Here is a 13381-nt window from a genome sequence, read left to right on the forward strand (position 1 = left end):
TGTGAAACAGTGTTGTTTGATGAAGTCATTGTCTGTATAGTTTTTTTGGCCTTTTCCCCCAGCATTGTTCCAGCCATATCCGCGGCAGCAGGAAGAATTAAGTCCTCCACAATAGTATGGGGCTTAATCAAATCAAATTCATTTATAAAGCCCTTCTTACATCAGCTGATATCTCAAAGTGCTGTACAGAAACCCAGCCTAAAACCCCAAACAGCAAGCAATGCAGGTGTAGATGCACAAAGGCCAGAACCTAGGAAGAAACCTAGAGAGGAACCAGGCTATGAGGGGTGGCCAGTCCTCTTCTGGCTGTGCCTGGTGGAGATTATAACAGAACATGGCCAAGATGTTCAAATGTTCATAGATGACCAGCAGGGTCAAATAATAACAATCACAGTGGTTGTCGAGGGTGCAACAGGTAATAACCTCAGGAGTAAATGTCAGTTGGCTTTTCATAGCCGATCATTCAGAGTATCTCTACCGCTCCTGCTGTCTCTAGAGAGTTGAAAACAGCAGGTCTGGGACAGGTAGCACGTCCGGTGAACAGGTCAGGGTTCCATAGCCGCAGAGAGGATTTCAGGGGAGGCGGTGTGGTCCTCGCAACTTGTACTAGGCCAATAATCTCAACAATCCCCCAGAACCAAATCCAGTAAATCACGTGACAATCTGGTTCTGGGATTCGAGATTACCAGGAGACCCCCTAGTAAACATGACCTCATTGGCCCCATGTGGGTATTCAGTGGGCATGGGCTAGCCCACACCACCCCAACACAGGCTAGCCCACACCAAGCCCACATCAGCCCAACATGGGCCAGCTTTCACCAGCCCAACACAGGCTAGCCAACACCAAGCCCACATCAACCCAACACGGGCTAGCCATTCACAAATTGTGGGCAAGCTGGTTAAAGTGCCTCCTAAAGACACGATTGACATCCGGAAAAGATAAATATTTAAAAAAATACATATTTAAAAAAATGTATGATTGTGATTTTTCTTGCTCTTACTTCATAATATAGCCTAATATTCATAATCTTCTAACTCATGATATATGGCTGGATGGCTAGTGGTTGGTGTGAATATTTTAGTATATGGTGGTTTGCTGACAAACTGAGAATCTGAGATCAATAAAAACGACCTCATCTTGAATCCATCAATAGCCTAGGCCTAGGTGTACGGAGACATATTGTACAATATAAGGAGGAAATTAAAGTCCTAAAAAAGCTTTCCAGTTTCACTGACACACCCAATGATGCGCGGCTCCGGCTGAAGAAAATAAGACTATAATCTGTCTGCTGCAGGCTACCAAATAATAGTTTTAGCTTCCAACAGGCCTAATTTTTGAAGGACTTATACAGGATTCTAACCTCAACATCAAAACCATTCCAATTCAGATGGTCAGATGAAGCAGATGCTAAACTACAGGACGGTTTTGCTATCACAGACTGGAACAAGTTCCGGGATTCTTCCGATGGTATTGAGGAGTACACCACTTCAGTCACTGACTTTATCAATAAGTGCATCGAGGACGTCGTCCCCACAGTGACTGTACGTACATACCCCAACCAGAAGCCATGGATTACAGGCAACATTCGCTCTGAGCAAAAGGGTAGAGCTGCCGCTTTCAAGGTGCAGGACTCTAACCCGGAAGCTTATAAGAAATCCTGCTATGCCCTGAGAAGAACCATAAAAAAGGCAAAGCGTCAATACAGGGCTAAGATTGAATCATGCAACAGTTTCCACGTGGAAAAGACGGACAAAGACTTGCTATCTACATTAGTTAGTTAGCTGGGATTTTCTACAAGGAATCTGCCTCCTGAAAAAAGCTTCTCCCAAGTGGGTGTGACACCTACTCCCGTTGCCTGCTGCACTGCTGCTTGGATTCCACCTGGCGATCTGTTCACCGACTGCCTGGCCTGTCTCCCCCTGTCTGGTATTGGAACCCCCGCCACACTTCCCTTTCTCTCCAGAGCTTTCGCTCACCTCCAGCACACATGCACTGTTGAGGCGAGTGACTCTGAACTTACAATGGCTAGCCCCAAGTTGTTATATTGCTTGTTGACCCAACCGTGGGACAGTCTATGTTAGTTCATACACTCAGGACTCTGACTGTCTATTGTTACACAGACTCTTGGCCTCCCATCCTACTCTAACCACCTCTCGCCAGGTTTGTATTGAAGTAACCTGATGAAATTGCTGTACAATATGATCTTGTTGCCATCTAATGCACATGCAAATGTTATAAATCAACACTGCAGAGCTCTCCCTGTTCTCTGCCGTGCCCTGATTTGTATTACTCCTGATTATATCTGGAAATGTACATGTACACCCTGGCCCATCTACTGTTAATAGCCGCATGCTTAAACCACATGCTTAACCTGTTAGGGCTAGGGGGCAGTATTGACATGGCCGGATAAAAAATGTACCTGATTTAATCTGGTTACTACTCCTGCCCAGTAACTAGAATTTGCATATAATTATTGGCTTTGGATAGAAAATACCCTAAAGTTTCTAAAACTGTTTGAATGGTGTCTGTGAGTATAACATAACTCATATGGCAGGCCAAAACCTGAGAAGATTCCATGCAGGAAGTGGCCTGTCTGACAAGTTGTGTTTCATCTTGGCTCTGTTTATTGAAGACGGAGGATCTTTGCTATAACGTGACACTTCCTATGGCTCCCATAGGCTCTCAGAGCCCGGGAAAAAGCTGAACGATATCGAGGCAGCCTCTGGCTGAAACACATTATCGCCTTTGCCAAGTGGCCGATCAGAGGACAATAGGCTTAGGCGCGTGCCCGAGTCGGCCCCATGCTTTATTTTCTTTCGTCTGTTTACCTAATTGCAGATTCCCGGTTTGAATATTATCACTGTTTTATGAGAAAAATGGCATAAAAATTGATTTTAAACAGCGGTTGACATGCTTCGAAGTACGGTAATGAAATATTTAGAAATTTTTTGTCACGAAATGCGCCGTGCGCATGACCCTTATTTACACTTCGGATAGTGTCTTGAACGCACAAACAAAACGCCGCTGTTGGAACATAACTATGGATTATTTTGGACCAAACCAACATTTGTTATTGAAGTAGAAGTCCTGGGAGTGCATTCTGACGAAGAACACCAAAGGTAATCAAACTTTTCTAATAGTAAATCGTAGTTTGGTGAAGGCTAAACTTGCTGGGTGTCTACTTAGAATATTGCAAAATGTGCTTTCACCAAAAAGCTATTTTAAAATCGGACATATCGAGTGCATAGAGGAGTTCTGTATCTATAATTCTTAAAATAATTGTTATTCTTTTTGTTAACGTTTATCGTGAGTAATTTAGTAAATTGTTAGTAAATTCGCCGGAAGTTTGCGGGGGGTATGCTAGTTCTGAACGTCACATGCTAATATAAAAAGCTGGTTTTTGATATAAATATGAACTTGAACAAAACAATCATGTATTGTATAACATAATGTCCTAGGTGTGTCATCTGATGAAGATCATCAAAGGTTAGTGCTGCATTTAGCTGTCTTCTGGGTTTTTGTGACATTATATGCTAGCTTGAAAAATGGGTGTCTGATTATTTCTGGCTGGGTACTCTGCTGACATAATCTAATGTTTTGCTTTCGTTGTAAAGCCTTTTTGAAATCGGACAGTGTGGTTAGATTAACGAGAGTCTTGTCTTTAAAATGCTGTAAAATAGCAATATGTTTGAGAAATTGAAGTAATAGCATTTCTAAGGTATTTGAATATCGCGCCACAGGATTCCACTGGCTGTTACGTAGGTGGGACGATTTGGTGCCACCTACCCTAGAGAGGTTAATCAAAAAAAGTGTTGGAAAAACTTGTCAATAATCAACTGACTGACTTTCTTGATGTCTATAGTATTCTCTCGGGTATGCAATCTGGTTTCCGCTAAAGTTATGGATGTGTCACTGCAACCTTAAAGGTCCTAAATGATGTCATTCTAAGCAATGTTGTGCTGCTTTTTTTATTGACTTGGCCAAAGCTTTTGATAGGGTAGACCATTCCATTCTTGTGGGACGGCTAAGGAGTATTAGTGTCTCTGAAGGGTCTTTGGACTGATTTGCTTACTACCTCTCTCAAAGAGTGCAGTGTATAAAGTCATAACATCTGCTATCTCAGCCACTGTCTGTCACCAAGGGAGTACCCTAAGGCTCGATCTTAGGCCCCACGCTCTTCTTAATTTACATCAACAACATAGCTCAAGCAGTAGGAAGCTCTCTCATCCATTGCATACTATACGCACGTTGTATATTCAGATCCACAGAACCAGACGCTCAGCTTGTGAACAGGCAAGGCAGGCAACTGCTTGTGGCCCCAGGCCACAAGGGGGCTCCTTGAGGGCTGACAAACTTTACTCCACAGCAATGTTTCAAAATGTGGCAACCGCAGTGACTGCAACCCCCTCCCCATTAAACAGCCAATGGACGATTTGCAATGACATCTCAGTAGGAAACCTCCCTAAAGGGGCCCCATGAAGAGAGGGGAAACTAAAAACATATATTCTCTCAGCTCCAACGTGACAATGGCGAGTGCTAGCGAGACAGAGAGAAGCAAATTTGAATAGGCGAGGATAAGAAGACCGTAACAAACAAAGTACAGTCTGCAAGCATTACTTTGCCACTGTCGGCTACTCGAGTGGAAACACTTCTAACATGATGTGTCATTTACGGCGCCATCACCCGGCCGTATCCCTTGCAGGTGGAGCTGGAGCAAGGAGAGTCCACTCGTTAGCGAAAACACAACAATCTCTCGCTATTGCCTTCTAGCAACAATTTGCGACAAATTCAGAAAATCATACAGAAATAACGAAAGCAGTGGGATTATTCATAGCCAAAGACATGCAGCTCTATCCTATTCGGTGGTTACTGACTCGGGATTTCGTCACCTGATGAAAAAAATGTAACAGCGTTACAATGTCCCCTCACGCACACATTTCAGCAGAAAAGTAATTCCCAAACTCTATGAAACATCACAGAGAGAAATTGAAAACTAATTGACAGGCACCCTATCTAACTCTCTCCACTGATAGTTGGACCTCCAGAGCAACTCAAAGCTACCTCACTGTGACGGTTAACTTGGTACCGGATTGGGAGATGAAGAGCTACGTGTTGCAAATTCGTCCCTGTATGAGAGTCATACAAGCACACACTTAGCCCTAGAATTAATGAATGATGTGACTGAGTGGAAGCTAGAGAGGCCAAATATCACAATCTTACCCATTACAGATTACGCACAAAACATTGTGAATGCCATCCATGAAGCTGATGGGTTTGGGCCCCACATTGGATGTTTTGCACACATCCTGAACCTCGCAGCCAAGAGGGCAGTCGCTCTCAAGGCAGTGTCCCGCCTCCTGGGGAAGGTCAGAAAAACTGGTGACTTTTTTTCACAAAGCACCACTGCTCACCAAGTTTTGACAGTCACGCAAGAGATGCTAGATATACCAAAGCACAAATTAATCCATGATGTCACAACCCGTTGGAATACCATACGACATGCTGGAACGTCATGTGGATCAGCAACCGGTCATCTACTCTGCAATATTGGACAAGGCTGTGAAGAAATCCGTTAAAGACATAGCCATGCTGACTGACAGTGAACTGAAGCTGGCAGAAGAACTCATTCAGCTACCCAACCCCCTGAAAATAATGACAACTCTCATGAGCAGTGATACAAGTCCCACCTCATCAATGATTCTCCCTCTAAAGACAATGATTCTCAAATCCATGGCACCAGGTCCTGAAGACAGTGCAACCATCAGGGAGGCCATGGCAGCCATCATTCAGGACTTGGAGAGAAGATACACAGACAGGGATCTTCTAGACTACCTTCACAGAGCTACAGCCCTTGATCCAAGGTTTAAATCCCTGCCAGCCTGCTGTGACAGAGTCTACAAGGATCTCATCAAAGAAATTGTGGAGCAGGAACATCAGGTATTACCTATTTTTTTATTATTTTTCATGATATTCTTTTTATCATGTCCGTTAAAATGTGATGAGATATGCTTTTTTGATGAGATAAGTGTCATTTACACTTAATAATAATACGTTTGCCATTTTTCTTGCAGTTTCAAGCAGTGCAAGCAGGGCCATCCACAGAGGAAGAAAATCCATCCTCATTATCCCCTCCTCAAAAGAGGACTGCCGTGTCAGTTATTTGGGGAGTTTTTAAAACAGAGGAGCAGACCAAGCTCTTTTCCAAAATGATTGAGGAGGTCACCTCATACAAGGCAGCAGATTGCTTTCATGTGGATACTGATCCTTTTGTGTGGTGGAAAACAAACCAGTCAATGTTCCCCCATGTTGCAAAACTTGCACAACAGTGCCTCAGTGTCCCGGGAACCTCTGTTGCAAGTGAGAGAGTTTTCTCCACTGCAAGGGACAATGTCAGTGCAAGCCGTTCTCGTCTTGCTTCAGAGAATGTTGACATGTTTATTGTTTTAAAGAAGAAGCTCAACATAAAGGAATAGATATCTCATATAAGGTACCAACTTGATGTTGCAATTCAAGTTATTTTTACATTGAATATTTCCTATACAAGTATGTACCATGTTTATTTAAACATTTATTTGTCTATAGGCAAAATAAAGAGTTCATTGTTTAAAGGGAGATGTTTTTATTTTTTTCTTAAATATAAAGATACCGAAACCGTACCATTACCGTGACCCACAGACCGTGATACATACCGAACCGTGGACCCACTGTACCGTTGCATCCCTAGTTGCTACCATGCTGTGTTTTCAGGTGTTGCTGCCATGCTGTTGTCTTAGGTCTTTCTTTATGTAGTGTTATGGTGTCTCTCTTGTCGTGATGTGTGTTTTGTCCAATATATTTTTTATATTATACATTTTTTATCCCAGCCCCTGTCCCAACAGGAGGCCTTTTGCCTTCTGGTAGGCCGTCATTGTAAATAAGAATTTGGTCTTAACTGACTTGTCTAGTTAAATAAAGGTTAAATAAACATTTTTAAAAAATAAAAATTGTGAGCAAACATTGTTTTACAAAGTAGTGCCAAAAGCCTATCTCTCTATTGTTTTAGCCTACTTTGCAATTGGATGTTGATAGCACACAGATTACTGTCTTCTTTTTTCAGCAGGAGCCATTTGCACGCGATTATATTAGAAATATTGTTTTGTCTGCATGCTCTTCACTGACAGATTAACAGTGCATTCCCCACTGTAGGCTATCCTTTGTTATTGGGCTACACACAATCCACAGCTTGGCAATGTTTTGAAAGAAGCTATTGATCCTCTGTGGCTAAATTATATATATTTTTTAACCTTTATTTAACTAGGCATGTCAGTTAAGAACAAATTCTTATTTTCAATGACGGCCTAGGAACAGTGGGTTAACTGCCTTGTTCAGGGGCAGAACAACAGATTTTTTACCTTGTCAGCTCGGGGTTCGATCTTGCAACCTTTCAGTTACTAGTCCAACGCTCTAACCACTAGGCTACCTGCCGCCCCTGCCGCCTCTACTCATGGTGTAGAATTATTCAATTTCTTTCTGAACTGACAGCAATAATTCTATAACTTTGGCAAATGTATTTAAATTTATCAGGCTTTCCGCAGCTATGATTCTATAAGGAAATAAATGAAATGCTGCTGCAAACCAGACCGAATATTGATGATGATGTAAATCAAGTGTTAATCAAATGTTATGCTGCTGTGGCAGTAGCCTACTGTTGATATTTAAACTGGGTAGCTCGCTACACACATGACCAGTGACCACATCTCAGGCCATGCATGTTTGGAAACCCGGCCCACACAATCTCTGTACAGGGCGGACTGGGAAAAAGGCAACTCGGGCGCACGTGAGCTCTGTACAGGGCTAACCAACGGACAGGGTAAGGGGTGGCGAACTTGACGACATCACAACATCTCGGGGGCAGTGGGTTTAGAACAATGACAAAAACAGTACACAACAACAAAAATTATACCATCACCCAAAAGGGCACTTGGTGAGTGGGAGGGCAAAGGGGCATGTGCTCGGCACAGGTATAACCCTATCTGTGCATGTGCCTGGTGGGCAATACATACATACAATACATACATTATTTAACCTTTATTTAACTAGGCAAGTCAGTTAAGAACACATTCTTATTTAAAATGACTGCCTACCCCAGCCAAACCCTAACCCAGACGACACTGGGCCAATTGTGCGCCGCCCTATGGGACTCCCAATCACAGCTGGTTGTGATACAGCCTGGAACTGAACAAGGGTTTGTAGAGACGCCTCTAGCACTGAGATGCAGTGCCTTAGACCGCTGCGCCACTCGGGAGCCCGATATGTTCAATACCATGAGCTTATATTGGGGCCCAATAAGGGCAGTCAATCTGAAGAGTAGAATTATTTTAGGCAAAGTTATGGCTTTTCTTGGGGCCACCTACCTTGGGGCCAATGTGGAGCCGATGAGCAAGGCGCATCCGCCCAATGTGGGAAACCTACATGGGGCCAATATATTTGCCCGCTTTGGGCCCACCTCACGCCAATGTGGGCATGTTTGCTGGGCCATGTCAGATTTCCACTGGTTACACATACCGTTGGAGCATCTGTAGGACTGCAGCAGGTCAGACAGCAGGCCTTTCTGCACAGTGGCATTCCCACTCAGGTTTTCCCGATCCAGGATCAGGAGGAAGCGCTGCAGCTCCTCCAGGAGTTGATCCAGCACTAGAATAGGACACACAGAGAACAAACATTGTCAGTTTTGGACAGTGTTAGAAACTTAACTTATCTGTGAGTAAAGCCTAAAGAAGAAAAGGTGGGTGCTGCTACACATTGGCAGTGGGTAAGATGAGTTCCCCTCCCCATACAACGTAAAGTGCTCTGACCAACTGTTACTATTACTGTCTTGTTTCAAGTTGTGGTTCATTACTTTCTGCTACATGCGAACATAAGCAAGCATTTAAAGCTAAACAGGTTCTCACACACAAAATGCATATCAGACAATTAAACATTTTTGATTTACTTGCATGTGACAGAAAGCGAAATTGTAGAAGGTCCCATCAGATAACATGACACACATTAGCCCTTTGCTAACCTGACCAGGTGGCAGTGATTACATCCTGGCACAACTTCTGCAGCATATTAAAATCGTAGATTTAGTTGGACGTGCTCCAACAATTGTTCATGGAAGCGCCCTTAACATACCAACAGCACGTTCTGATCATCAAAGCAACTAGGCTATTACGTGTATTTGACTTGCTCTCTGTGTAAAGTGCCTAGTCCATGTGCCTAGTCCAAGTGCCTAGTCCATGTAATTGTCGCAGATTGCGACAAGAGTTCAAATCTCATATTTGCAATGTAGATTTACATGTAGCCTATTGGGTTAGTGTGTTGAAAAGAGACGTACAGTGGTTCCTCCTTTAAAAGTTGCATCATACTGCGGCACACCTTGCGTGCTGCCGAAGCATTCTGTGGCACGTCATTTAACTCTCAGACATTTTTTTCTGTTACTGCAAGTTATTGCTAGTTTGACCAGCAGAGGGCATCTTTGAGAAGCATTTGATAGTATTCCGTATTGGCATTAACAGAGAATTTAAAACCTTTTTTGCAATAACATAGTATATGGGATTGATTTTAAGAAATTAGCTAGCTAATATTAGGCTATAACTAGCAATGCAAATGGCTCTGAGATACGAATAATATTCCAACACAGATCATACACGTAACGTTAGCTAGCTAGATAAAAGTACACTTTAACTTGAAATAAAAACGACTTTCTGACAAAATTAGAAACATGTAATATCTGAAAATGTAGATAGCTACACTCTTACCCCTATACATGGATGGACGCTTCTCCCTATTTGTCACGGAGGACATGGTTGCCCTTAGTTTGAAGATGTAATCCAGAAACAGGTGTTTTATACAACAGCATTCTGTGTGTTCTCTTTCTGATTTCATCTGCATATTTGCATTCAAACCCTGAATTTTCTCCATCTCCTTAGCTATCATATTCTAATTCCACTGATTTCAAAACTCAGTCCTCCAGAAATTGGAGAACAACACTTTTGCAGTTCTACAATGTGATATCTTTAAAAAAAAGCAGTGTTAGAAAGGATTACCTACACATACTGACCAGTTCATGTTATAGACAGAAGCGTACTACATGGCAGACCAATCCGAACTCATCTCTTGGCATGTCCAGGCCACTCATTATCTCAGCCAACCATGGCTAGCGGGAAGGTTACTGACTTTTTCGGTGGCGAAACCAACTAGGCTCATAATTTAACAACTGTATTCGTATTTATAGATGGCATACAATCATCTACATCCAAGATGGCGTAGCAGTAAGACGTGTTTGTTTTTGTCCCGTGTAAATATTCCGTTTTTTTCCGTTTTATTCTGTATACATTTCAATATATTTCAAACCCTTTTTTTACATTTTCCGATTAAATATACCTTCCTGCAACCCACCTCACCCAATGTGGTACGGATCTCCTATTTTTTAGACCTTATAACTGGAACCTCCATCAGAAGCAAGCCATCAGAAGCTAGCCAGCTAATTAGCTACTAGCTATTTAGTCACTGCTAGCACTTTACCTTTAGCTCAGACACCAGCCGCTACCTGCCAGTCTGCACAGCGTGATATCCGCCCTGAGCATATCGGACCGCTTTTTTCCAACTACATTACCGGATTCCTACCACAAGCTCTGCACCATCACACCACATCATCGCAGCTAGCTAGCTGCTACCGAATGGCTATTGTGGCTAACTCCCTTGTCTGGAAGCAAGCACCAGTTAGCCTCGAGCTATACTCGAGCTAGGCCCATCTCCCGGCTAGCAAACAAAGTACACCAACTACAATACCTCTCTTGCCAATTGGCCAGGACCCATTGTTGACACGGAGCCCCGCCGATCCATCATGACTGGTCTGCTGGTCTGCTGATGTAATTCGGGCTGATGTGCTCTCAAACGGCCTCTGCGTTGTGGATGTCGGTGAAGACCCATCTGCTAGCCCCGGCACGCTAGCTTTCTGAACCCCTGCTCGCCTAGCGTAGTAACGATGACCGAACAGCTCCCTGCTTCATCTATTGCTGCTCATTAGACCCTCTCTGCCCATTCATTGCTATTTACCCATTGTTGTGGTCTTAGTTCTTTTCCCATTTTTGTCTTACCCGTTGTTGTCTTAGCTCTCCCAATCAACACCTGTGATTGCTTTATGCTTTCTCTAATGTCAATACGCCTTGTATACTGTAGCTTAGGGTAGCTCTCATTGTTTTATTTTACTAAGGAGCCCCTAGTCCTGCTCAACATGCCTCAGATAGCTCCTTTGTCCCACCCCCCACACATGTGGAGACCGCACCCAACTTAACTAGCGCCTCCAGAGATGCAACCTCTCTCATCGTCACTCAATGCCTAGGTTTACCTCCACTGTACTCGCACCCCACCATACCCTTCTCTGTACATTATGCCCTGAATCTATCCTACCATGCCAAGAAATCTGCTCCTTTTATTCTCTGTTCCCAAAGCACTAGACGACCAGTTCTTATAGCCTTTAGCCGTACCCTCATCCTACTCCTCCTCTGTTCCTCTAGTGATGTAGAGGTTAATCCAGGCCCTGCGTGTCTCCGGGCGCTCTCATTTGTTGACTTCTGTAACCGTAAAAGCCTTGGGTTCATGCATGTCAAGATCAGAAGCCTCCTCCCTAAGTTTGCTTTTTTCACTGCTTTAGCACACTCTGCCAACCCTGATGTCCTAGCTGTGTCTGAATCCTGGTTTAAGGCCACCAAAAAATCAGAAATTTAAATCCACAATTACAACATTTTCCGTCAAGATAGAACTGGTAAAGGGAGCGGAGTTGCAATCTACTACAGAGATAGCCTGGAGAGTTCTGTCATACTATCCAGGTCTATGCCCAAACAGTTAGAGCTTCTACTGTTAAAAATCCATCTCTCCAGGAATAAGTCCATCACTGTTGCTGCTTGTTATAGACCCACCTCAGCTCCAAGCTGTGCCCTGGACACCATATGTGAATTGATTGCCCCCATCTACAGTTGAAGTCAGAAGTTTACATACACTTAGGTTAGAGTCATTAAAACCACAAAGTTCTTCCTAACAAACTCTAGTTTTGGCAAGTCGGTTAGGACATCTACTTTGTGCATGACACAAGTAATTTTTCCAACAATTGTTTACAGACAGATTATTTCAATTATAATTCACTGTATCAGAATTCCAGTGGGTCAGAAGTTTACATACAGTAAGTTGAATGTGCTTTTAAACAGCATGGAAAAATCCAGAAAATGACGTCATGACTTTAGAAGCTTCTGATAGGCTAATTGACATCATTTGAGTCCATTGGAGGTGTACCTGTGGATGTATTTCAAGGCCTACCTTCAAACTCAATGCCTCTTTGCTTGACAGCATGGGAAAATCAAAATAAATCAGCCAAGACCTCAGAAAATAAATTGTAGACCTCCACAAGTCTGGTTCATCCTTGGGAGCAATTTCCAAACGCCATAAGGTACCACGTTCATCTGTACCAACAATAGTACGCAAGTATAAACACCATGGGACCACGCAGCCATCATACCACTCAAGAGATGAATGTACTTTGGTGCGAAAAGTGAAAATCAATCCCATAACAACAGCAAAGGACCTTGTGAAGATGCTGGAGGAGTATTATATCGACATAACCTGAAAGGCCGCTCAGCAAGGAAGAAGTCACTGCTCCAAAACCGCCATAAAAAAGCCAGACTACGGTTTGCAACTGCACATGGGGACGAAGATTGTACTTTTTGGAAAAATGTCCTCTGGTCTGATAATACAAAAATAGAATTGTTTGGCCATAATGGCCATTGTCATGTTTGGAGGAAAAAGGGGGAGGCTTGCAAGCCAAAAAACACCATCCCAACCGTGAAGCACGGGGGTGGCAGCATCATGTTGTGGGGGTGCTTTGCTGCAGGAGAGACTAGTGCACTTCATAAAATAGATGGCACCATGAGGAAAGAAAATGATGTGGATAGATTGAAGCAACATCTCAAGACATCAATCAGGAAGCTAAAGCTTGGTCGCAAATGGGTCTTCCAAATGGACAATGACCCCAAGCATACTTCCAAAGTTGTGGCAAAATGGCTTAAAGACAACAAAGTCAAGGCATTGGAGTGGCCATCACAAAGCCCCGACCTCAATCCTGTAGAAAATTTGTGGGCAGAACTGAAAAAGTGTGCGCGAGCAAGGAGGCCTACAAACCTGGTTCAGTTACACCAGCTCTGTCAGTTGGAATGGGCCAAAATTCACCCAACTTATTGTGGGAAGATTGTGGAAGGCCACCCGAAAAGTTTGACCCAAGTTAAACAATTTAAAGGCAATGCTACCAAATACTATTTGAGTGTATGTAAACTTCTGACACACTGGGAATGTGATGAAAGAAATAAA

At 43.2% G+C, this 13381-nt stretch overlaps 1 protein-coding gene across 2 annotated transcripts in view; it reads right to left on the bottom strand.

Moving 5' to 3' along the window:
• Nucleotides 1-13381, bottom strand: part of afap1l2 (actin filament associated protein 1-like 2) — a 150505-nt gene that overhangs the window by 117197 nt on the left and 19927 nt on the right. For both annotated transcript variants that reach the window (XM_029714016.1, XM_029714024.1), the window contains exon 2: nt 8546-8674. In XM_029714016.1, coding sequence (XP_029569876.1) covers nt 8546-8674 — 129 coding nt within the window. The remainder of the gene's footprint in view (nt 1-8545; nt 8675-13381) is intronic.

Source organism: Salmo trutta, chromosome 2, assembly GCF_901001165.1.
Source record: "Salmo trutta chromosome 2, fSalTru1.1, whole genome shotgun sequence".
Taxonomy (NCBI): Eukaryota; Metazoa; Chordata; class Actinopteri; order Salmoniformes; family Salmonidae; genus Salmo; species Salmo trutta.